At 42.8% G+C, this 26,450-nt stretch overlaps 1 protein-coding gene across 2 annotated transcripts in view; it reads right to left on the reverse strand.

The window, feature by feature from the left end:
* KCNQ1 (potassium voltage-gated channel subfamily Q member 1) overlaps positions 1–26,117 on the reverse strand; it is a 332,947-nt gene extending 306,830 nt beyond the window's left edge. The window contains exon 1 of one of the 2 annotated variants that reach the window (XM_059849030.1): positions 25,641–26,117. In XM_059849030.1, the coding sequence (XP_059705013.1) occupies positions 25,641–26,038 (398 nt within the window). In that variant the 5' untranslated portion in view covers positions 26,039–26,117. The remainder of the gene's footprint in view (positions 1–25,640) is intronic. The other variant, XM_059849029.1, reaches the window with a different exon arrangement.
* Between the last annotated feature and the right edge of the window lie 333 nt (positions 26,118–26,450).

The raw sequence follows: 26,450 nt of genomic DNA on the forward strand, positions 1-26,450 counted from the left end.
TGAAAGCATACAGCATGCTATGCATGGCAAGTCTGCAGGCACAGAGAACATGCTTTGGCCAGGTTAGCACTGAAAAAGAAAAAAGAAAGTGGATGCCAGCTACTTTCCACTTCCTAAGTGCATGTAAATTTCCACTGCAGTGACCCATGCAGCAATTATCACCTCATTGGCCAGCAAAGAAAGCTGAACAGCGGGGAGATTAAGTGACTTGTACAAGGTCATACAGCACGTGTGATGCAGAGCTGAAGGTAGATCCCAAAGGATCTGGCTTCCAGGAGGGAGTTTCACACAGCTGGGCCAGTTCTCTGCACTGAACACACCAGCAGGTAAGGGGAGAGCAGCCTCATCTAAGTCACACTGGGCAAAGACCAAAGTCAGCACCTCTGAGCCATCCCCCAGTTCCAGTAAAGCCACCACCAAGCCTCAGCACAGACACTGCAGATGTGGTCAGAGCAGAAGGGACAGAGCTGCTGCATCCCAACAAATCCAGCACACCCTCCAGCTTGCTGGCCACCTCCCCTGGTGCCCAGTGCTGAGCACCCTGCTGGTCACCCAGCCCAAGGGGGAAGGCCTGAAACACTGGGAACACTGAGCCAATCCATATGCATCCCTGGTGCTCTCTGGTCTTCTGGGGAAGGGCTCCACATGGAGAGAGCAACCTGCATCCCCCCACCTTGGGCAGATGTGGGACAAACACTGAAACTGCTTTGGCCATGCCAAAGGTGCTCACCCTCATTTCTAACATCCATCTTTCCCACCATGACAAGCTATGCAGCTGCTTAAATAGTAGGAAACTTGCATCTTCTTGAGGAGGCTTACAGAAGAGTCACTTCTAAGCATGAAGAAAAAGTATTTGCTTGATAATTTCACTCAAAGGAGTGAATGAAAAAGTTGATAAGAGTCCCTTAAAGTTGGCTTTATGACATTGAGAAAAATTACACAGTGGATAAGCTAAAGCTTAAAAACTCAAGTCATCTAGCTTATACCCAGACCAGTTGAAAGGGGGAGACCACTGGTAATGGTAACAGACTAGAAAAAGGCCAAAAGCATCCCATTAAAAAAAAAAAAGTGCTTTGTAGCAGGAGCATGTATGTTTTCAAGCAGAGCAAGGCTGTATCCATCAAAGATAAGACACAGCAGTAATTCAAATACAAGTGGTAATAACTTATCTAAGTTTCATGTGCCAGAACCCTCTATTGCTCCTCACACCTTATACTAGAAAAGTAAGAATCAGAGTTGAAGATAAAACCCCATGAAGCAATCTAGAGCATTAGGGAAGATCAGTTTCCTATCAGAGGCAAGTGTGTAGCACTGTAACCAGGTGATTTTTTTTCTTTATATATATATATGTTGAGATTTAGCTAACAAAGGGTTAAAATGCACCATTCTCTGAAGAAGCTGTTTCTATTCCATTAACTTCCCAAATACCAAGGAGGTATTAATTATGCACACAATTTTGCACACAAGCCCATTGTTTGATTCAGGATTTTGTGTAAGCAGAGACCTCTACTGACCCAGAGATGAGGACTCACAGCACTGCAGTGGGCACAGACACAGATCCCTTTGCACCACTCAGTCCTTCCAGCAAGACAAGTCCTCACAGGAGCATTCTGGACTGAGATAAATTAGTTCTTATCTATTATAAGGCAGCTAACCTCTGCTGAGGCTTCAATTACAAACCTGTGTGAACTTTCAAATGTTATGATGGGCAAACCTTCCAATATTTATTTCTGGCCTTGTTAATATTGAACAAGGTGTGGAAGGTGGCAGTAAGGAAATGAGCATTCAAGCAGTGATTGAGCCCAAAGACATCCAGAGTGCCAAGACCTTCAAAGCCATATCAGGTATACAAGAAATCAAATGTGAGAGTGAAGTATCAAAGGTGTCTTACTTCTGTTAAAGGACAGGAAGATCTGGGTTTCCAATTTTACATTGGAGAAAGGGGAACAAAGAAGAAAATCTAAAGCTGACTCCAGTGCAGATATTTTACCCAAGTCAGCAGTAAAACCATCTCTAATCCAAAACAGTACAAATACAGATTCACAGGTATTACTGCACACCCTACAAAGAGAAAGAGAGAGCAACTTACAGTCATTTCAGTATCACTCAGAATGAAGTTTAAAGCTAAATTTTTGTTACATGTTTAAGGATAGAAGAAAAGCAGGATTAAAAACTTTATCCATGCCATTTATTCCATCAAAGATTAAGCTCTATAGGAAACTACTGTATACTTCTAAATTTACATTTCAACTTATGGATCAGTGTCCCAAATCAAAATTTAACTTCTCTCAGCTACACACCTCTGGTCTTAGAAGGTGAAAGACCCCTTGCTTTGTGGAACTGCACAGAGCCTGAATGGAAACCACAGCACAGCCCTATGCAGACACACACTTCCTTTAGTAGCTGTGGGATTATTTTATTCTCTGAAAACACGTAACAGTCTCCAAGTTTTACTTCTTGTGGTCCATTGTCCACACCACGACATCACCCTCAACACCCCAGATATCAGCAGCCTTGGCACCTAGACAGGGTCAGGACAGGAGACAGCTTGTGAGCACCAGGAGCCATAGGCTCCCAAAGCCTGGCTGGAGCTGGCACTTGGATGCAATGCCAAGGGCATCCAGAAGAGCTTCTGCTCCTACATCAGCAGCAAAAAACCAAAAAAGGGAAACACAGGCTTATTGCTCAGTGGAGTGGGGGATTTGATGGCACAGAGGCACACAAGCCAATGCACCCAATGCCCTCTTTGCCTCAGACTCTACCAGCAACATCTCCCTGACTTCTGTGCTTGGATGCAAGGTTCAAGGAGGAGATACACTGCCAGGAAGAACACCAGACTGAGTTAGGGATGACTTGAGAAAGCTCATCCTATACCAGGACATGGGACCAGTTGTGTTTGAGGGCCCTGAGAGAGATGGTCCATGTGACTGTGACTCATCACTCTGGTAAGGAGTCCCCCTGACAGCTGAAAAAGATAAAAGTCACACCCACAGCCAACAAAAGAACAGAGCAGAGATATTTCTCTATGCTACAGCTGAAAAAGTCACAGCCTACACCCCTGTTTCCAGAGTCCTGCAGCAGCTAAGATTGCCACAGACTACATTCATTCAACTTCACCCGCAAATTCCACATCCACCAAGCCACAGACAGGAGGGCAAGAAGCCAACAATGGAGCAATCAGGAAAAAGGAAATCCCTTGCATCACAAAATTCATCTGTCTGAAACCATCTGGAAATTGACTCTTCAGGATATAAAGTTCACAGCATAGTTTCTGAAGAAATGCAAGCAAAAAAGATTCACAAGTTTCCCGGGCTTTGACCCAGCACAGACTCAAACATCCTCGTCTGGTTCTATGTAGTTCAGAGGAAGATTTAAGTGAGGGGTAAAAGGTTTCCATGCTGAGACAGACAGCCCCTTCCTCATCCTTCTCCAACTATTCCTGCTTAATCTTCTAATTTCTAAATGAGTGAAATCCTGTTGTTTCATATCTCTGGGGTGACATGGTACAGAACAGAACTCCATGAATCCAAAAATCAGGGACAAAGACACAACAGCTACTCCCTTCAAATAGCACATTTAGAGGAATACCATGAGTGGCTTGTCAGTCACCAGGCAATCCAGAAGCCTGGCTTCCTGAAAGACCCCTGCTGGCATTTTGCAAATTCTAGCATGAAAGAAGTAGAGGACTCAGGGTACAAGACTGATGATGCCAGTCAAGTCCCACAAAATCCTAACATTCTTTTTCCACATATTTTGGGAATTGGTAAAGGAAATTTATTTCCACCAGGAGAGAAATCCCTGCATGAATGAGTGCACTAAATTTAGTATGAGAAAAAGTCACTGGTTCTTTTACTTTTGTCCACAACCCCAACACAAACATAGTGTGGAAGTGACAGTCATTCCCTTGTGGTTCCCATGTGAAACAGTCTTTGTCAGTCCTCATAGGGATCAGAAAAGAAAAAAAAATATGCATTAAGTGGTTCAGTATTTTTCTTAAAGACATCATCTGTTGGTGGCACCCCATCACAACTGCTGCTGAAGAGGGAGGGGGAAAAGTCAAAAAAGAAAGATACACTTAAAAATGAGACCATACTTCAGAAACAACAGTCAATACAATGTACTTTAACCAGCAGGCCTCACAGAGTGCCTGAGAGGAAGCAGAACAGAGTTGTCAGGTGACTTGCAGGGGTTAAAAAAAATTGCATCAAGAATTTCCTAACTACCAGTTATTCTTCCAAAGAAGATCAGCCTGGTTACTGTCAGGTCACAAACATTCCAACACACACTCCTTTGGCAGCAGATGCTACCTAAAGGTCTGAAAGAGTAGTTCAGTTTCCAGGCTTCCAGGGACTGCCTCTGTCATGTTTTGGGATATTCCACCACGCTGTGATCAAATCCTACCCAAGAGACTTACAGCTTTCCCTAAAAAGCTGTGGAATTGAAATTCTGTCTCTGCCATAACTTTAGGGGGAAGAGGTTGGTGATGTTCTTTTCTCCCTCACCCATTTTCTAGTCTTCTAAACTCACTCTGAACTTTTTTCTCCTGATCTGTTACTTCTGCAAAAGGATCAAACAAACATGTAAAAAATGTCCAATTCAAAATATATTTCATGGCCCATTAAATTTTTTTTAATTTTCTTTAAAAAAAAAAAAAAAGAGAGAGAAGCAGAAATTTTCAAGAAGAGAATATTCCACAGAAGGATATTTGGAGGTTTTCAGTCGGTCTTGAATTTTAATTAACTCTCCAACCGCATATTTTAGAGTTAGGTAGTCTTCAAGAAGGGTTAAATAATGCAGACAAAGTCCAAGGGGGTGCCCACAAATGATCATTTTTTGGTATCTTTGGAAAGAATACCCAGCATATCTGGGGAATTGATGCAACTTTTGGGCCATGAAAAGTAATTAATCTAGTTTTGTCTCTGATGTGCTGATGCTTATTCAGTCTCTCAAGCACTGCTCATTGCAGTTTAGAACTCATTGGCTCAAAGTGAGTTCCTCTTTCACACAATTTATCAGCTGCACAGACACTGTGCACAGTGAACAAGCTCAGGCACACACAGATCCACCGTGGTCACAAACTGGCCAAGACAACCATGGAGCACCCCACAGCACACTGCCAGCTACACTGGGCTCTGAGCCCTGCAGATGCAAAGGATGTAAAAACCCCCTCCGAGCTCACAGGGTAACCCAGGAGCAGGTCCTTTTGCAGAATGGCACACATCTTTTCCTCCCAGGTGTGTTGACAGCGCTCCATAACACCCCAGCCTGAGGAGCACACAGCAGATGAAGAGCCCATCCCATCTCCCTCCACGTGCTGTCCTTCACACACTGGGCTTCTTCCTCACCGGGTCTAAACCCGCACCATGGCAGCTCCTGACACAAACAGCCTTTGTTCCTCCGTCACAGCATGTGCACCATTCACTCATTAACTGTAAATATGTGAAGTGCAGCTCGTAGCATTGTTTCCCCTGCCACGCTTTCAAGCCCGTGTTTTATTTGAATGGTTTTTTACCAGCGGCTCCCGAATTAAGCAAGGAAGCAAGCCCAACACGTTCAAGGTCACTGTTTGCATGTCTGATTACACTGATGGTTATAACTGTTGTGGTTTTCCACCTTGAGGGGGCAGGAAGCTAGAGGTCTTCTGGGTAATCAAATGCACATGTAGAAACAATAAAATACACCCATAAAATGATGAGTGCCAAGCTTATGAATGCAGACTGCCTAGCCAGAAATGGCAGCTAGCTCCAAGTGTTCTTAGACACCTTTTGCCTCTTTATTTTTTTGTTTCTTTTTGGTAGTTTTGCTCTGCTTTTGGGTGGGCTTTTTTAAGTGCTCCAGGGGTGCAAACAATCAGTGTTCCTAGGAGCCACCACAGCAAAAAGCAGGAAAAAAGACAGCTGAAGTTATTTTCAGTGTGTGAACTGTTATCAGTATTCTTCACTCATTTCTGGAATATTGTGCTTAACACAAAAACAGATGTATAACGAAGGCTACTCTATGTTGTCATTTCTGCCTAACATTTGCTAAACCAAAGGTGTTACCAACAGGTTATTCTGAACAACAGGTGTAAAAAACCAAGCAGAGAAAAGCAGAGCAAAGCAGAGCAAAGATCTTTGCAGGACAGTCGACCCATTTCTCACATAGAAAACACCATCTCACTGTTGCTGTTATTTGAAAAGACAATTATAAATTACGATAAATTGTTATGATAAAGATATGCTCTCCTTTGAGGAACTCAGGAGCCTAAGAAAAGAAACAACTGAAAAAAAAAAAAAAAGGAGATAGAGATTGCAAAGCAAGACCATGCTATTTGCTAGGTATTGGTGGGATTTCTCTGTATCATCAGGTCCTCTTCTAGGCATCACAGAGCAAAACACACAACAAAGGACGTGAACACTAAGGTAGCCTTGGGAAGAAAACATTTAACATCCCACTTGTCTCAAGAAGAATTTACTATCTGTGACCTCCCCTCAAAAACCTTCCTAATATATAAAAAAAAAAAAAGCAGCTAGGAAATGTCTTTCTTGAGGATTGGGTTTTATTGGTTTATTATTTTTGTTTGTGATCTGAAAGATACAAGGGTTGAACTTGAATGCATACCCAAAACTCTTCAAAGAGATGAACACAAGTATGTATGAGCTACCCAAGGATGATTTCACTTCCCAATTGCTTAAACTAAACAGATTCTTCTAAAAGGTCTCATCACAAGACAAAGGCTACCCAAATTTGTACTTGCTTTTCCTTCTCTCTCCCAATGTACTCTCTGCTAAAAGAAAAATGGATGCAGAAAATAGATTTTAAAAAGTAGGCAAAATATGATTTTGTTTTTCTGGCTATGGTTTTATGTTATTCTAGAATTTTTTTTTTTTTTTTTTTTTAAATATAACATTTTGAGACAGCTTTCGCCATCACCACACAAAAGCCACAATAGGGGGGGTGTTCTGGATCTAAATACCTGAAGAATACCAAACCTTAGCCACTCAGCCTAGGTTATTTTAATAAAAGGGTTTTTTCCTTCCCTCCAACTTTTTCACCTCAGAAACTGTTTACTTTGAAGCTAGATTTAAACATAATTGTTTCCCATGGTCCCAAACAAACGGGAAAAATAAATTATACCTGAAGATTATGCAATGACAGGTAACCTTCAACGTTTTAACTGTCAGGATTTAACTCAGCAACATTAATATTTCAGTCTCAGTGCAGCTTGGCAAGAAAAATCAGTTATGTGGCAAACTCAGAACCTTCTAGATATTTAGTATATGCACTAGAGAAGCCATTAATAATTAAAACATTTAGTTACTTTCCCATATTAGCTTTAATGCTGAGCTGTATAATATATAGCTCAGCATTAAAGCTATATATATATATATATACATATATATATATAAATAATATAATACAGGGGTGAGGATTTTAGGGGTTTACCTTGTTTCATTCTTCTTCTTCTTAAATTCTTTAGTATTTTGGCTTTAAGTTATTCAGGATAGGGGTTTTTTCCCAGACTTCTAAGTGCACAGATATCTTTCATTGCCAGCAGAACTGTGTTGTCTACGCAGGAATAAAAATGTCACTCACAGTTCATAACAATCAGAAAATCTGTCCAGTACATACAATGTATTATTTATATTCTAGATAGAAAAGTACAGCTACTACTTCAAGCTATTTGTTATCACCACCTGAGCTTTCTTGACCCAAAAACACACCAAAAAGCAAATCCCTGGCCATTCTTTGCATCAGGCACCACAAAGGATCTGATCTCTGCCTCAGCTGATGCACTCTCAAGTAAAAAAAATAATTGGAAAATATCCCTGATTTAATAGTACTTCATATTCATATTGGGTTCAAAACCAATTTTTTAGTTTGATCCAAAAGGAAACACATTGCTTTCCTCTGTTTCTGGGTACTTTCTCTCAAAAAAAGCAGAGAATTGGTTCACACAGGGACTCAAACACTGTTTGCAGACAGGAGGAGCTAAGGAGTAGTGATGCAGAGAGCAAACTTAAGCTTAGGATGCTTTGTGTAATGAGAGGTGATGATCAACCTAATTAAGAGTTTCACTGCAATTTCATGCATATGCAAATCTATCTGCCAGCTGGCACAGAAATTTACAGCACTGAATTCAAGTTGAGCTGAGAAAACCCTCTGCCAGCCAGTACAAAGTTAGCCACGTGCCATTCTGAGCTCACAGGACACACACAGTGCCCAGTCACCAGCAAATAAATGAACAGCCACTCTAAAATAGGGGCAGGGATGTTTTAAAGAGATGTGAGAGAATGTACATGCAAAAATTAATTATGGGTTCTGGGCTTCTTTAAGGTCAACCTTGGCAGAATATTTTTGTAGGAGGAAAAGTCAGTTTGATTTTTGGAGCCTCTTATTCACTGAAACTTTAGACTTACAAGAGAGATGGTTCCTGCCAGCTGCCAGAAAACCTCATAGAAATAGATTGTAAAAGCCTTCTTCACATGCCTGAAATCACAGCATTTAAATGGCTCAGGAGCCAGAGGATTATAAAAGAACACAGGCAGCTCTCTTTAGGTGTGGTAGCCCCATTCAGCAAACACTGGGGAGGCTTTCCAAGCTTTTACACCCCTGCCTCAGCCTCTAATCTTTCTATGCTGTGGAAACATGTACAGGGATGGTAAAGGAAGAGCCATAAACAAGTGCTTCCCAGTGTGTTACTGCAGTTATCCTGCCAACAATGTTCTGAGAGCTTGGAGTGATCTTTATTAATAACCCACACGCTGGGTTAATTTCACCACCACACTGATAACTTATCTGTTTAACTTCACTGCTTTTGCTGGTACTACACACACCTCTGCCCCTTCTTCACTCTGTATTTCCCCTCAGCTTTCCATCTCCTCCTGTTTTTTCTAACAATCAGAGCAAAACTGCACTTGGCAGGCCCTTGACTCCCAGGTCAAGATGATGAAAAACAAATGAGAGTGCATCTCACCAGAGAATTAAGTATGCTTGAGTGCTCTGTGAATGAACACTTATACAGTAAGTTTTCAGTACTCTTTTTTTAAATACCCAACATTTCAAATATTGTATTACACTGAAATCAGCAAGACTTCCACCTACAAAGAATTAAAACTGAAATACAAATTAACATTAAAAAAACCAAAATCTCTGAAAGCAAAAGAGGTTGTTTCACATAACTCCCCAGAAGAGCCCAGAAACTGAGTTTCTCAGAAGCCCCATCCTGGTGGCTGGGCTGCAGGGCTCCACACTCTCCAGGACACAGGCTGCAACTCACTGGGCTGGCTGCAAACAGGGTTTCTTTCATGACCATCCACCACTAATGTCTTTTAGTTGCTTATGACACCTTTTATTCCATGCACTGCACTCTATTTTAAAAGGATGTGTCCCAGCCTTAAAGACAGTTCTGCTTGAGGCTAGCAAAAAAAAAAAAGCAATTACTGTGGAGGCTGTCTCATGTTACACTTCCTCAGAAGACTCCAGCATGATCCCTATTATTTATTGTTTGCATTGCACTAGTACCTAGCAACCTCCAGCATGTAGCAGTGGGGTTTTTTGCTTAAGCAGTGCACACACACACACAAAAAGGCAATCTGACAGTAAAATTGTTTAAAAGATCAGCTGTGCTCAAAGCAGATTTCAGAACATCACTATCATTGCAGGCCTGAAAGAGCTGGTGGCTTTCAATAGGTGCCAATGTTCACCCAGCTATTCAAAATAGGGATTCATAGCTATGTGCACCACACCTTCTGCAGAGTTCATATTTCTTCTAACTCCCAACAAGTCTCCTGGCTAACAAGGCTGAGTATGTAGATGCATTTGTATTACACACTGGGTTAAGGAGAGATTTTCCAGTCTAGAAACAGGGCACGCAATAAGCATTATAGTTTGCTCTTCAGGATTTATTTCCTCACCAGAGCTTACAAGCAATTCAAAAAGCATTTGGTTGTCAAGCTGCTCACAATACAGAATTGCTGCACTGGTTATTTTATGGTAATTGCATAGCAGAGATCTGGCACCTTTATTAAAGGGCCACTCCTGTTTCATGAGTAACAGGAACTGCTTGCAGCACACAAAACTGCAAATCCATTCCCTGGCTGGAGTTGTGAATGCTTAGAAGGACTTTTTTCTTGAAAGGTAAACATTTCCTATTTCATGAGAAAAATAAAAGCGAACAAATATGAGGAAACATCAAGATAAATAAAGGTGAGAAGTTAAAAAATCCACACCTCCCATCCATCAGAGCCAAAGGCAGCAGCATAGTAACATTGCCAGGACACTTTGAATTAAAAGACTTGAACTGGTGACCACTTGAAAACCGACTGATTCCAGCTCCTGCTTCTGTTTCATCAGACATAAGTAGCCAGCCAGTAATAGCTTGGCTATGCATTATCCCAGCAGGAGTGTTCCTCTCCATAAATTAACTATAGACACATCAATAGCTCAGCATTTCATAAGCCAAAGCAGTTTCAGCAATGAAATTCCTCATGCAGGAGGAAAAAGAAAAAAAAAAAAAGATAAAAACAAAACCAACACAAATCCTGGCAACTGGCAATAAGGAAAAGCAGTTTCCTTCCACTTCAAGTGTGGACAGACTTCAACACGGAAAGTAAACAACTGCTCTAGCTTCTCATTACAGCTTTTCCTAATCTGATACACAACTGCTCTCCCAAGAGTCCAAAGAAGTTCAGAAACATACACAAAAAAAAAAAAAAAAAAAAAAAAAAAAAACCTGAAAAATGCTGAAGGAAAAAGAAGAATTTCAAATGAAGACAGATACATACACAACATTAAGAAAAATTAAGACATTGTTATTTCTTTGTTACCTCACCAACCAGAAGTGTAGAAATCTGGAGGAGAGGCAATGGTATCTATTTTCTACCTATACTTGGGGGACCCCAAAATAATGGTATTCCTATTATCAGTCACCAGGCCTGTTCCACATATTATTTTGGTTCCCCTTGCCCAGTTTCTTTGGGAATAGACAGCTGCCAACAAATTACCCATCAAAACAAAGGGCTTCCTTGACCATCTCAAGAAACAGTTGAGGCATTAAATGCAAACAGCCACAGTCACACTCCTAGAATTGGGTATTTCTGGTCAAGTCTCATTTAAAGATTTCCAAAGCTGCTACAGAAAGCAAGTGAATTCAAGTCTCATTCCAAGTCCCCTAGGGACAGTCCAAGATATCTTCCACAGTCATGTGTGAAAACCACAGCAGAGACAGTTGGGATACATCTGGTACTTACAGAGCAGACCTGAGGTCGGTGAGGCAGTTTGCATTGCAGCTACTCCTGATTAACTAACTGCTGTCAATCTGCTCCCTGCCAGCTGCTATAAAATACACATTTTTCATATCAGCTTCTTATTTTAAGTTGTGGTTTTCAGAGTAATTTTCAAGGAGTTTTCTTACTGCTCTTTTTTGTTTAAAAGTGGTTCAGATGCACTTATAATTGCATTTAAAATGTTTGCTTGGTATTTCCAAACCCTGCACATCTCCCAGCTTCTACTGATGCAGGCGTCGGCCCTCACGGAATCTGACAACAGCTCAAATCCAGTAGCTGACCTCAAAACCAAAATCCCACAGGCAAAGCCATATACAAATGTTGGTCCAACTGTTCAAAGTGATTTTGTGTCTGGCCCAGCTCCCTAAAGGTGGCATGAATTTTGGCAAATAGCGTGTGCCAGGAGCACAGGGCCATTCGGAGAACATTAATGCTGATGGCTTTTTATTTTCAGTACAAATGCATAAGCATGACTGCAACATTCCAAAAGGCAATCTAAAAGGATTAGGGAATACAGAACTTAGTTTCAACAGCAATGAAAAGCAATTACAATATAGCACAATCTATACTTTTAATCCTCAACTTTCTAAAATCTAAAATATTCACATTGCCTGATTCACCTCCAGTCAATTTGTTCTCAACATCCCATTTTGCATTTCTTTACCTGTTAGATTCAATTGCTCAACCTGAGTTCTTCCCAAAAAGAAAGGATTTCTGCTGAATTTAATTTTGCATTCAGCAGAATGCTCCTGGCCAGAAACATCTCTGTAACATGGTGTCAGAGTTGCTAACACCAAATGACATTAAACAAACGGCAGCCCTCCACTGCCCAGCAATTACAATTGATAAGAAGCCTGTGTTCTTCAGGACTCCTTTTCAAGTCTAACAGAAAGCTCTGGAATACCAGCCACTGGAGGTTTTTATGGCTTTGCTTTTTATGAATGCACAGCCGAGCAGGCGATAAGCGCTTTTGTGCACATGGCTGGTGTTTGCCCACGACCACGACTGCTGATGGGGTTTTACTGGTGTGAGAGATGCCAACAACACCCCAAGGACAGACTGGGACATTCCAGCACTTGTCAGAGAGGTGCCAATTTGCCCCTAAATCAAACATGCCACAGCAATGCTGATAACAGCTTTAGACGTGGGTGCCAGAGGAGAGAGCAGTCAGATTGTGTTATTTACCACATCTAGAACAAACAACCTCCAACCTCCACTGAACTTGTGACTCAGGGGGTAAGAAGGCTAAAAACCTTATTTATGCTAGAGCTGTCAGCCAGTCCCTGATGCCACTGCACTCACACATCCAAGGGTGCTGAAAGCAAAGCACTCTGAGGCACCACAGCAGCGCCGGGGTAAACGCAGGAGCACAGACTGGCTACCTACTTCATCCTAGAGGCTAGAAACATTCCCAGAGCACTAGAGGCTAGAAAAATTCCCAGAGCACTAGATGATGTAAGGATGCACAAGGCACGAGGATCCCTGCTCCAGAAAGTCGTGTTATAGCACATGGCAGTGTCTCTGCCCAGTTAGCTGGAGTCACAGCCTGTGCCAGGCCTTGGTCCCAATGCCAGCCAGGATTGTTGGTGCCCACCTGTGCCAAGGAGCCAGCACAGGCACAACCCTGCACTGCTGCAGCTACTGAGCTGGGCCAGAACCAGCTCACACCCCTCAGCTGGTGCAAAAGCAGGGTTTGCACATGCATTCCCTCTACCTCCATGCTTAGCACAGCTTTATCCAGGCTGATCTAGCAGGCACAGCTCAGCTGTAATCCACATCTGGCAGCAGAAATGCATCCTTAAAAACCATCTGGATTAGTATCAAATTTGGTAGAGATATGAAGTGCAGAGATGGTTACAGACAGTAAATCTCATGGTTTCATTCAGGTCCTTGGGATGTTGATGGAGCTCATCTGGTCCACTCCTCTCTATAAAATGATACAAGGCAGCCAGTAACACTGATCTGGAGGAGTTGTGAGGAAGAAGTAAATTTACAGGTGGTCCTTCTTCCTTACCGTCCAGGCTACTTTCCTCCATTTCATTCCATGAATTCAAACTTATTTCAGCTCATTACTATAAAGCAGTCACTTTACACTTGGGGAAAAAAAGCACACATTGCCTGGCTTTCCCATGACTATTTATCTTCCTTGTATTGTGATAGCAGTGCTGTTCCTACAAAATACCCTGTAAAAAACCATATCATTCTTCCTTACATTTATCACAAGATATGGGAAAGTGAACAAACTACTTTCATTACCACACCATATCCTAACTACATAGGAAAACCACTTATTCAAAGCAGAGCTCAATTTCTAAATACCTTTTAGAAGACACGCTCTAGAATACCAGTTTTATTTTAACAAAGTAGGTGCTAATCTCAGCCAAATTTTATTCTGGGTAATCAATAGCTGCCTATGGGATGCTTTGCTCCAACTGAGTTAATTTCTGCCCTCAGTTCCTGTCCAAAACGTGCACAAGTTTCCCGTGGTATTTCACAGCCACCAACAGAACAGAGTCTCTTCTACAGACCAAAATACCTGAGACACAGGGAGGGTGGGGAGCAGGCAAAAAGAGGCACAATATGAAAGAAACAGTGACAACAAAGTCTGCTTCTAACTGACAGATGTGGCGTTTGAGGGGGATGGAGAGAGACTGCAACTCCAAAGAAAACACAGCACTCCACTTGAGCAATCAGACAGAATCATCATCAGATTGCATTTGTTACAGGGAGGAGGAGGAAACTGAAGATACACATGGCTGTGGGTTTTGACCACAGCTCGCACTGACTGCTGGCACACATTGTATAAACAAACAGACTGATTTCCTCAAAGTACTTTGAAACAGTTTGATTACTTACCAAGTCACTTCCAGCGGAATTCTTCAAGAAAAGAATCCCATGGCATTTTGCATATATTATTTCAATAACACAATAATATAATTCTATAATAAATATTATATATTGAATTATTACTATAATATTAATAATTAATAATATTAATTGTCAATAATATAATAATAAACACAGACCATGTACAGGTTTCCTGAAACAAGCACTGTTTCTTTCAAGAGAAAGACATCTGACAGAAAACTTTCCTTGGAAAAAGCAGACAGTCTCAGCAGAGGTTAACAGCCAGTATCAAAACCTGCTCGAATGTTATCTCCACTCTTTTACGTAAGAGGTACAAGCAGGTGGCCCTTTACTCCTACAGATACAATCCACTGAAAATTTCTAGAGATTTTCAGGCTCTTCTCATAGCATGTCACATTTGCACAGTCAGTTCAATTTCTCTATTTCACTTGACAGTGAGACTTGATGGATGTGCAATATTTCCTATTAAAGCCATACAACAAAAGAATGCCACAGAAGCCATGAGGAGATAACCTCAGTGCTTGAAAACCAGAGTGCAATAAGCAATTCAGACACCCAAGAAGGCTCAGCATTAACAAAATACACCTACAGCCTTCCATGTTCTGCAAAACCTGCAGGATTCCAAAGGTCTGTTTTCTCCCTCACTCTTGGAGCCTTTTTTCTGATTTCTGTGGTTCAAATATGTAGTTGCCCAAATAAGACCATGTCACAAAATTAAATAAAATCTACAGAGGGCTGTCTTGAATGACCAGAACTATGAAAGCATACAATTGACATGACTGGCTAACACTCAGATGCCTGTGCCTGGCATACTTCACATGCTATTGAAACAGGATGCTCAGACAGCTTAGTGCCAGAGTGCTGGATGACCTGTTGACACAGAAAACATCAAGGGAGCAGGTTTATTTTGTGTGAAGTGCTGAGATAACCAATTATCAATACTTTCTGGGTCACAGCTAAGATAACAGCATACAATCACATGAAGTTTACTCACACTACAATAAAGCAATACACGCTCAAGTTATTTACTCATTGTCAGGTTTGACCACATTTTAATGTCTTCTAAGATGGGGGTGAAAAACAAATAGCCTCTACTAGATCCATTTAGGATGAATATTAAGGGGAAAAAAATAGGGCCTTATTTGCTGAAGCTTGTAAAGATCAGATAATGCCATTGCACAGAATACAAACACCACTGATTCTTAACAGGGTCAGCACAGGACATTCTCTACTCACTGAAGCCACAGGATGAAGATCTTTGCTCTTGTCTCTTCCCCTGTCTCCACGGCCCTGCACAAATAATTGGGCACAGGCATTTGAAGGGTGTAAGGATGAGATTAGCAGCAGAAACCATTTCCTGCATTCATTCTCCTTTGCTCTACTTGTCAACATCCGTACAAGAGATGAGGCACCTTCCACTGCAGTGCCCTGCAGCTTACTGTGAAAGAAAAGACTCTAGCCAACCCCAACTCATTTTCAGATGACATGGGGAAGGGGATAGCTGCTGCAGGAACAAACACACTCTTTGAAGGCAATTCCTTACAGAAAGAAAATGCATTCAGTACAAGGACCTCAGCCTTTGTGGTACAAGGGATGAGCAAGAGCTCTGTAATCCTTGCCTCTGCTATTACACCTGGTGTCTTTGGAGACAATCCAAGGAAATTACCTGGTGGGTGATTTACATTCTCTGCTTAAACCACGACCCAATTTTCTGTACTATCCAACTGATATAAAAGTGTGCAATATTAGTTCTGCAATGAGAAAATATTGTAAAAAATTGAAACTATTTAAAAGCATCCCTGAGGTTTCAGGAATTCATTGTAGGTTTGCAGAGGAAACCAACAACTACTGAGCACTGAATTCCTACACATCCAAGCCTGCCCAGTCTCCTTGTGTCACTTCCAGCTGTCTGACAGTGAGCAGCTTATTGCAAGGGTGACCACACTGTCTAAACAGAAGGGACAAGCCCAGTCTAAAACATATAAGGAGGGACAGAGGGAAGACCACTAACTGTTAGAAATCTACATCAAAACTACTGGTGAGATGGTAAAAACCTGCATACAAATGGTATGTGATTTAACATATTTACTACAGACAAGACAGCACTCACCTGGACAAAGTTCATACAGAATTAGCACCATAAGATGCTTAAAGAAAAACCAGCCTTACTATAAATAAAGTAATATTGAAATATTTCTACACATCTGGTGCGCAATGCCTTGCAAGTGGTTTTAATTGTCCTAACTTTGGAGATGAGTACAGTTTTACTCTTTACCAGTTGGTCCTTTTACCTTTACAAATTGCTCCCACTAGGAAGCAAATAGTTGTCCATATAGTAAAGTTAAACACATGATGATAACTTCTTAAGAATCAAACCAAATATTACTCCAACAAATGTATTGTATTTCCTATTATTGTAAAACTATATGTATGCTCTATTTCAAGGGTAAGAGTAAAATTAATAGATTATTATCAAGAGAACAATTTGTTAGGATAAACAAAGATTTTTCTACTTTTCTATGATCTTAGTTCACTAAAATCAGTATATTTCTCATTTGAAGTAAATACTAGTGTAGTTATATACAAAGCATTTACTTTTTAGAAAACTTCAGCAGATTTCAGAGGGATTTTACAGTTAAGAGAAAAAATTCAGTTCTCTGTGGTATTCACATGCCCCCTGAACAGAGAGAACCTGTGAGACAAGCAGAGAAGAAGGAAAACACAATTCTTGTCTCGCTTGCTGTGCCTGTGTTGTGCTGAAGTGGAGTGCAATGTGGAGATTGTTTGCCTAAAGTGAGGATGTTTTGTTCCCTTGGCCTGTCAGGGCCAAGAAGTGTGTGGGACTGTCATGGGACAGTCAGGAGAGAATCAGAGATGAGTGCAGTTCTGTGCAGTTGTGAGCAAGAGTGAGTGCCTGGCAGATTCACTTTAAATACAATGTACATAGTATAATAAAGTAATGCATCAGCCTTCTGATGATGGAGTCAGATGCATCATTCTCTCTCCCCTCACCAACATCGGAGTCACTGTTGATTGACAATAGTTCTCTATTACAAATGGGACAAAACTGTGCTGTCAAATGAGGTCTCATAAGTCCACTGGCATTAGCAAAACATACCTGAGATGTATGATCCTAGTGAGAGCTTTAATATGAAATGCAAAGATCCACCTCAATATTAGCAGAAGAAACTTAAGAGGATCCAGAAGCCCTGTCCCAGGTTTGTTTTTGGTTAACATTTTTCATAAAATATTAAATCATCACAGTGATTGTGAAGAACAAGAGGTAAAATAAGAATATCTACATGGGGCACTTTGCTAGGAATATCTAAAGACCACTGAACAACCTGCAATATCATTTCCTACTTTTGGGAATTTATCGCTTTTAAAATGATAAAATCCCAAGGCTGCAGACTTAGTGCTTGATGTATTCCTTGCAAAAGTAACACAGACATTTTTTTCTAAAACTCAAGAAGGATTCAGTCAGTTTTGAGCAAATGTGTGCTCATTATCTCACACAAGTGGAAGTTCTGACAGTAAAGCAGTTCAGAGGAAAAAAAAAAAACACCTGGCTTTTGTCATTGTGGTTGTACTAAGCTTTAATAAAACACTAGCTTCCCCTGTGCCTATGTTTTATTGTAATGTTTCCAGGGGTCACTTTTTCTGCTATCAAATGTGGTTGTTAAGGAAGGAACTACCATTGAGGAAATGTGGGACAGTATTTTTGGGTTTTGTGGAGTTTTGTTGTTGTTTTGGGGGTTTTGATTGGGTTTCAGTGCTGTTTTTTTGATATTTTAAACTACTTACACTACACTTGCACACTTACTCAGGCCCTACTTTGCACCGTGGGCCACTTCTTACAGCTCCTCAAACATAGAAAATGGCTGTTATTTTAGCATTCTGTACCACAGAGTAGGAAAACAAAGAAGAAGAAAGTCTATATATCCTCAAAAATGAGTCACATCAGACAAGGGAAAAGCTCATACCAAGCACCTCTCTAGTTTTCCAGGTATGCACAGCCTGGAAGCCAGAGAAAGCTCTTCATTGAGAGCACCTTTAGAATTTTCTATTTAAAAACAAAAAACCTAAAAACATATAGTAAAATTAATATTAAATTTAATTACTACAGCATTGAATACTCCTATTTATTTTATGCAGAGATAAAAATACACTCTCACACGCATATCTTCCTGGTAGGAGGTAAGAACTCCATACATCAACTACTCCTGTAGCAGAGCCTTGCAAATGCCTGTGCTCTCCCATTACCATGCCTGGCATTATAATGGTTCTCACAGGCCATTATGCCAGATGAAGCATGACTGCAGGAGGAGGCCGAGTACCCCACCTAAAAACTCACCAGTCCAGGCATCCTGGAGTAACTCAGCCTCCCCACCAGGTTTATTTGCATCTGGCAGCTCTCCAAGACATCTGAAACACGTTGGACCTCTTGTTGGCAGGCAGAAAACACCTTGCCCCCAACAAGACACTATTTTCCATCTGGAACTGAATGAGCAAGCATTCACAGCTTTTGTGCTCAGCCACTAATGCACATTAAACAATCCATTAACACACCAAATTAATGAGGCAGTGCCAAGTTTGAAGTCAGCTCAGCACTGTGCCTGTGCATAGCTCTCTGCAGCATATGTTGGCACCGTTGTTTGTAACGCATCCAGCACTCAGGCATTTGGAGCTCAGCCTAATTAGTTCACTGCAATTCAATCTCAACTCTAGCCCTGATTCAGCTGCAATGGAAGTTTTGAAAGAGGCCTATCTACACAGCCTTGCATGTTTTCTCCCTGGCACTTGAGGAGCCAGGGTGAGGAAGTGTGCCAGAATTGCCCAACCAACCATTTGACAGAGACACAGAAATGTGAACGCTGCACTTACTGGTTTTGTTAAGATCATTCATGTGCAACTTTTAAAGGCAGGATAATTCTTCTCCTGGAGGAAAGCAAACATGAGAGAATGACTTGAAATGTCATACTGGAAGGATGATGGGAAAAGAGAGAAGGCATATCCCTGGAAAGCCTGCCCCAATTGAAGAAATGCATAAATTCTATGTGTCACAGTTCTTTATTTCTCCACTGCACACAACCTGTCTTCACTGAGCACTAGTTTTTGCCAGTTTACAGTCTTCTGTTTCCATTTGTTTTTAGAAAACCTAAACATCAGTGCAATTACAAAGTCTTTTTTCTCCCCACAAAACTTCCTTGACCCAATGAATTTTTTCCAAGTAGTCAACCATATCCCACTATGCATTTCAGAACAGAAATTGGATTTTCCCAATTACTGCAAGAGGTATCTCCAAAAGGCATTTTACCTTGAAGATACCTAGATTTTCACCTTCCTTCCCCTTCAATAATCAAAATACATTTCCACAATAAATGCAAAGACAGTGATTTCATCAAAGTGGCTTCCAGGCATTACCTACTAGTGGTGGTATTGAGAGGAATTGGTTTCTCATACTGCTTTTCTTCCTGATGACAGTCAATTACTAACTGAACACGGTTTGGGTTTTTTTTAGTCAATTACAGTTATTTGTATCTACATTTCTTAACCTAATAACTTCTACTGTCCCACTGGGAGAGAGAAATGGGGACCCCTTCTGATCTGTAACTAGACTGACACTTGAGCTCTTCGTGGCACAAACTTGGATTGGTCTCAGCCACAAGACAGCCAGACAGCCCAGAGCAAACATGAAACTTCTGACAGGTTACAAATTGGGACACAGGGCAAGAGGGAGAAGCTCTGTACTGGCCAACCCAAAAAACACTACGTCAATTCCATGCTCCCAAAGAAGCACTACTGTAGTGCAATATTGCTGATTGTTGTCAACTTATTGCAAAAGTTCCCATACCTTCTTGGTGATTTCTCATGGGCAGCTCCTCGCAGCACTGACTCCTTCTTCTCACAGCACAACCAACGAACTCCAGCTCTCTCCCCAGCCAGCTAACCCACTCTTTTGTAGCACTCTTCTTAGTGGACACAGCTGTGGCCTATTAAGGGCAGGCCTGTTCCTAATCTTTGGGGATTAGTACAGCTGCAACTCCTCAGGGGTGAGACGACCTTCTACACTATCTTTATTTTCTTACATTCTATCCCCCCAAACAATACTGTAGCTAAGAGGCCGCACTGCAGCATGCAGAGAGTAAGAAGGGAACAACAAAACCCTTAAGCCACTTCTCAGTCTCACCTGCCTCCAAAAATCTGCCAAGAGCCCAAGCTTCAACATCTGGCTGATCAGCAAGCAGGGGTGCCTCTGCAGCAGCAACTCCTGAACATGAGCATACCTTCTTCACACGGGGCAGACAAATGGTCTTCCCTCCTCTCTGGGAATACCTAAAGTCAGATTTCCAGTGCCTTTTCCTCTCAGATAAAACTTTACCAAGCACATTAATAGACATGTAGTGTTAGGTTGCAAAAGTTTCTGCCCTGCTGCAGCTGTCATGATGAGACAAAAAAAGTTAAATCTGGGTCTTCCTGCTATTGACAGCAGGGAATATGACCCTGATCAAGTCATATTTCTTTCTTTCCACTTGGAAAAGCTGTGCTTACCTTGGAGGATTTATGTCTCCTTTTTTTGTTTTAAACAGAAGTAATAATCTGAAAGTCTGATTTCAAGCCACAAAAAATCTCTAAACATACAAAAGTTCACGTCAAAACCACAGCATTTCAGTTTGCAAAACATTCTTCAGTCTGAAGGAAGAGTCATGCGTGAGCACGTGCACACACTAATTGTTTCATGGATCTTTTTTCCTCCTCAACATTTTACACAACAAGTATGAACCAGCTGGTTTGGATGTATGTTTGCAGTAAGTCTGGAAACATGGCAGAAATGGGATTTTAAATTGGAGTTAGGATTTTTCTTCACGATGTAATGTATGTAAAGAGCATGGTGTAAACACTGCATTGCCTTTAACCACTGATTACTGTGAGTCCTGATTCAGGTGACTGGAATATTCTATCTGCCCTCACTTCCTATCTCTGTGTGCACACACATGCAGCCGTGCTGCTAAGAGTCTGCCTGTTTCCACAGACCAGTTTTCCAAACCCCAACCACTGGCCTGTCCAAGCTTATGTAAACAACTCGGGATTCAAACAAACTCAATGACAATCATTGCTGATTAAACCAAACTTATACAAAGGCAAAGTAAATTGAACCAGGTACAGGCATGCAAAGATAAGATAGAAGCTGATTATCTTGCATGGCAACAAAGGAAAGCTGCCACAATAGAACAAACCAACGGTCCATCAGTTTCCAAATTGTTCCTTCTGGTTACAGCCAACACTTCAAAGAACACGGGGAGTCAACACTGCCAGAAGTCATTATTTGCCACACTAAGAACAAGAGAAATCAATTCATAACTTCAGTTTCTTCAAGCATATTTTAAGATGTTTATTTTAAAGTTAAGAGGGTGAGAAGAAACTCTTCCCTTGAGCAGTTAAATCTAAAACAATTCTTTTTAACATCTGACAACTTCACTTACTCTGTACAGTCATTTTCAACTGTGGGACAGTACCCAAGGGTTTCAGCAGAGCACTCTGAGAGCAGAGTTTCTTTTTCCACCTCTCCTCATAGAGGCTGAAAACTTGATTTGTCCAGGCTGCAGAACATTTCACCTCTCAAAGCTGCCCTCTCAAGGTGCACTGCTATGATAAGTGTGATAAGATGCCCTAGCCTGGAAGGTCACTGAGAACAGTGGCACTCAGTCATTCCCTTGCTCTGACAGCCAGGGCAGATTTGGTGGCCCTGGCAGGACATTGCCATCCATATAGCCAGCTCTTGCTTGCAAAGCCCGAGTCTCCAAGCAGCCACCAACTGTGTTTGCAGAAGCCATGCATGCAGATCCTCAGCCACCAAGCACAATTTACTTGCCCAGGTAAAATCAGGTGTATGCATGCCAAATGCTTCATCTAGTTACATGACATTTAGTACAAAAACAAACCAAGCCAAGTAGCTGAACTAAGAGGTTCTATCATCTCTACTAGTACTTTTAGGCAGGTTTTTTGAGTGGCAAATTAAGGGCTGATTAGCCATTCCTTCTCCCCAGAGAGACTATTTCCACAGCCTTCAAAAATCAAGTATAAAAGAGGCACAATAATTCATTCCCTATTCTGCTCACTTGAGATGTTTCTCCTCTTTGGTCGAAGCAAATAAGAAAAATTATTAGAAAATACTTGTCTAGAATTAAATCAATTTAATCAAAGACTGGAGTGTCAAATTACCCTGGAGATTGAAAATATCAAGAGAAAATATACATTTTGCATAGTGAAAAACAGGTATTTCTGACACCTTATGAAAGAAATAAATTAGAAGAAAATAGGTCATGGCCTGACCTGTGCAAGACAGCCAGATTCCATTTTTTAAGTCAAGGGTACACAAGGGCCTTTGCTACTCACCAGAACAAGCAGCAATCAAAATCATATGAAACAAACAAAACAACTTACAATCTGTGGATTAAAGCTTGGTGTCCAACTTCCCTTTTCTAAACAATATAGTACAAAACCGAGGAAAATCAATCCTGAGTATGAGTTCTTAGCTATTAGTACTCTACATACCACTGACTTAAGATTCCTGAGCAGGAAAAGGGTGTGACAGGCAATCAGTAGATGTAGCTCTTATCACTTGATAAACAGTGTTTTAACAAGCAGCCAGAGATACAGGTCCAGAGTAAGTTACATGGGCTATTCCAGGAGTTGTTTCTAACTGTAATAATTACAGCATATAATTAAGAACACAGCCACACACTCCACACCACGCAGAAAACAGAAAATTAAGCCTCCAGTGGTTGCTCCCATCACTGGGCTAGATCTTGGCCAGGGCTCTCTACTCAGCTTAGGGCTTTATGCCCTGATTTAACACCACCCCCGTTTCCTCTCCTTCCCCTCTAAACATTTGGGACAGCGACCGAGCCCTCCCAGGCAGCTGAAAGCCCCCGGAATAAAGCAGCAGGCAGGCTGCGAGGGAGTCAAAAAGACATCAAGCAAAATGAGTTCAGTTCCTTAAACTCATTCAGGCAGGAGAGACTAACACCAGGGTCCTTGCACACCCCAAGGTAAAACCAGGCTTAGCATTCTATGAATGACTGTTTGCATGCTGACAATAGAACAATTAAGTACTTCCTCCAGTGGGAAAGGAGCACATGCACACCTCTGTGTGTGTGTCTGGTGACTCCAAGTCCTTTCCAGCTCTGCACCTCATCCCTTGTACCCAGCTGCCTGCACAAAGCAGGTCCCGTGCCTCCTCCCGAGGAGATGCTGGTGCCCAGCAGCTTTTCTGAATCAGATAAATCTGCCTCATCAGTTAATTTTAGCAATAATTTATCTGCCAATGCTCAGCACCTGGCTGGCAGGGATTGGACTCCAAATAGAAAGTTGCTTTGGGAGCTCAGAAAGAGCTGGAGAAGTATGGACCAAAGGCTAGTAACTTATACCATGATTTAATGGGCACAAAAAGCTTATATACTACAAAAAAAAAAAAAAAAAAAAGTTGGGCTGAGAGCAGTAAAGCCTCAATTCCCTCTGCTGGCGGGAATCAGAGTCAGGCTGCCTAAACGGTACTTGCAGATTGCCTTGTGAGAAACATACAAGGGTGTCAGTACTCTCTTCTGTCTCTTCAGTGCCCTAAGGAACTTGAACAATTCTTGGTAAGAAGCTTAAGAATATTTACTGCCACTGTCATTCGTCATTGCATCAGAAGAGTTCTGGAAAGAAGGGAAATGCAGGGGCTAATGCTTACACCATGGGTGTGTGTTGAGGGGGGAAACACGTAATGACTTACACATATTACAGAATCCTAATTCTTGCGCAAACAAGATTAATCTACACTGCAAATACTTACAAAAAAAAAATGAAAAACAATTAAAAGTCAGGCTGGAACCTTAAGTAGTGAAAGGACTATAAGCTTGGTTTTTGTTTTTCAGAGTTTTCTTAGATTTGCTGTTAGGATTTCAGCATTAATTAAGATATTGAAAACAGTTTGCTGCACCATCTAAACATAATTTGAGACACCTGAAAGATCAGAAACCATGAAAGATAGCTACCTAAAACCCATGGTTACGGGCAGGGAAAAAAAGAAAAGGGGGGGCTCCAATTCCCCAAAGTGTTTTACATTGTACAATGACCACTATTAGGCACTTCATAATTACAGTCATTACTCATTTTCTCATCTCATGGCATTATCATAAGGCTAAAGAGAATGGAGCCCACAATTATCTCAGCAGTTGTACCCAGTCATCTCCCAATTACATACACTCAGATGACAGCTGTTTCCCCTCCACTAAAATAAAGTTGGTGCCACTTAACCTGTTGACCGAAACACTCCAGAATCCTCAAGTGTGGAACAGAAGCACAACTGACTTTAGATAACAATTACTTAGAAATAGAACTTAAAATCAGAATATGGTAACAAAGTCATAAAAACTGACTTTGGTGTGATTTGTCTTAGGATTTTGACCACAAAATATCTTTCACTCTAGCTACTGGAATAAGCACATATACATGTAATGGATGTACACACATACATACATACATGAATACAATAAACACACACTACATTCTGACCTGACCTTCTCACCTACATTTAACACACGCCAATTGCCCAAGGGCCACACAAGCCTTCAGCAACACCTCGATGGAAAAGCTGATATCTCACAGAGACACCTGTTGGGATGCTCATGCACCACAGACCTGCTGGCTGGGGTTGGACACTGCACTCTACAGACAGTACCACAGACAAAGCAACTTTCAACCTACCTGCGGTTCAACAGCACCCTCCAACCACCACCTCCCTCCCACAGTGACGGATAACACAAGGCGGTAGAGCCGGGGCAATAAAAGAGGCAAGGAAAACGAGCATCACCTGTTTCTCATCCTCCTCTGACAAGACTGCAGCACTGGTAATTGATAGCACCTGTTCAATAGCACCTGTTAGAATTAGAAACTGCTGCTGTGCAGTGAGCCTCGGCATGACACAGGTGTTACTGGCTGAAATCAGGAGCCATGCATCAAACAGTAACAAAGAATGGGTGACACTGCTACCAACTTCATTTCTACGATCAGTATGAACAAGGCTCCCTGGGTAGTCTTCCGAAGAAAATTGCCTGAAACCAGCTCCTGCACTATCTGATAAATACCTAAGGGCTCCTGAACTGAGATACAGCATTTCTCTTAACTAAAAAGGCAAACTCTCCCCCGGAGGGTGACTTTTGTTTTGCTTCACACCTGCGGGGAAAAAAGTAACAAACCAAACTACCCACGGCCCTAAGGACCGTCTCCGCACAATGTTCAAGCCCGGAGCACCGGGCAGGTCTGGAAGGCTCCGCGCCCGAGGAGCCTCCGGGGAGGGGACGAGCGCCGTGCGGGGCACGGGGAGGGGGCTCGGCAGCAGCGGCCCCTCAGGGTGCGGCCGAGGGCGGCGGCGGAGCCCCCGGCACGGCCGAGGCAGCGCTCCAGCGGCGGTAACGGGAGCGCGGAGCAGGTGCCCGGCGGCAGCGGGGCGCTACTCACACGGTGAAGTGGTACACGAAGCACTTCCATCCCGTGGGCCGCTCCAAGAAGTTGTAGACCCTGCCCTGGACGCTGCTGCGGCTCAGCAGGGGCTTGCGAAGGCTGTAGATGGAGACGCGGGGGTCCAGGCTGACGGGGGGCCGCGGGCAGTCGGCGCTCACCACCACCACCTCGCTCCTCAGGCGCGGCGCCCGCTCCCGCTCGGGCGCGGGGCCGCATCCCACGGGCGCCTGCCCGCCCTGCGCGGCCGCCAGCGGGGCGTAGTGGGCGTTCGGGGCGCTCTCGGCCAGCTCCATCGCCGCCGCCTTCTTGGCGGGCGTCATGCTGCCTCTCCTGGGCAGCGACAGCCGGCCCAGGCTGCGGCTCTTGGGCTCGCCCGGCGGGGAGCTGGAGGACATGGCTGGGGCGGCGCGGCGATGCCCCGGGAGCTGCGGGCAGCGCCGGGCGCCCCGTCCCGCCGCCGACACCGCTGGCCCGGCCCCCGCGGGGCGGCTCCGGCCGGGAAAGGTGCGGGGAAGCGGGGGCGGGCCCGGGCGCAGTCCCGGTGCGGCCCGGTGGGAGGCGCTGCCCGCGGCAGCCGCTCCCCCTGCCCGGCACCGGCCGGAGCCCCGGGCGGCGCCCGGAGCATCTCTGGGTTGCGCTCCGAAGTGTCGCTGTCCTCATTGCTGACCTTCGCCTGTTGCACCTGTGCCTTGGCACCGCTGTGGCTGCGTGTAGGTGGCCTCTCACCTGTGTGAGGAGCTGCCAGGGCAGGGAGGCAGGGAGCAGCCTTCCAGCAACCCAGATTTTCCTGCCTTCTCAGCCGCTCCG

The sequence above is a fragment of the Haemorhous mexicanus genome, chromosome 6, assembly GCF_027477595.1.
Source record: "Haemorhous mexicanus isolate bHaeMex1 chromosome 6, bHaeMex1.pri, whole genome shotgun sequence".
In the NCBI taxonomy this organism is placed as follows: Eukaryota; Metazoa; Chordata; class Aves; order Passeriformes; family Fringillidae; genus Haemorhous; species Haemorhous mexicanus.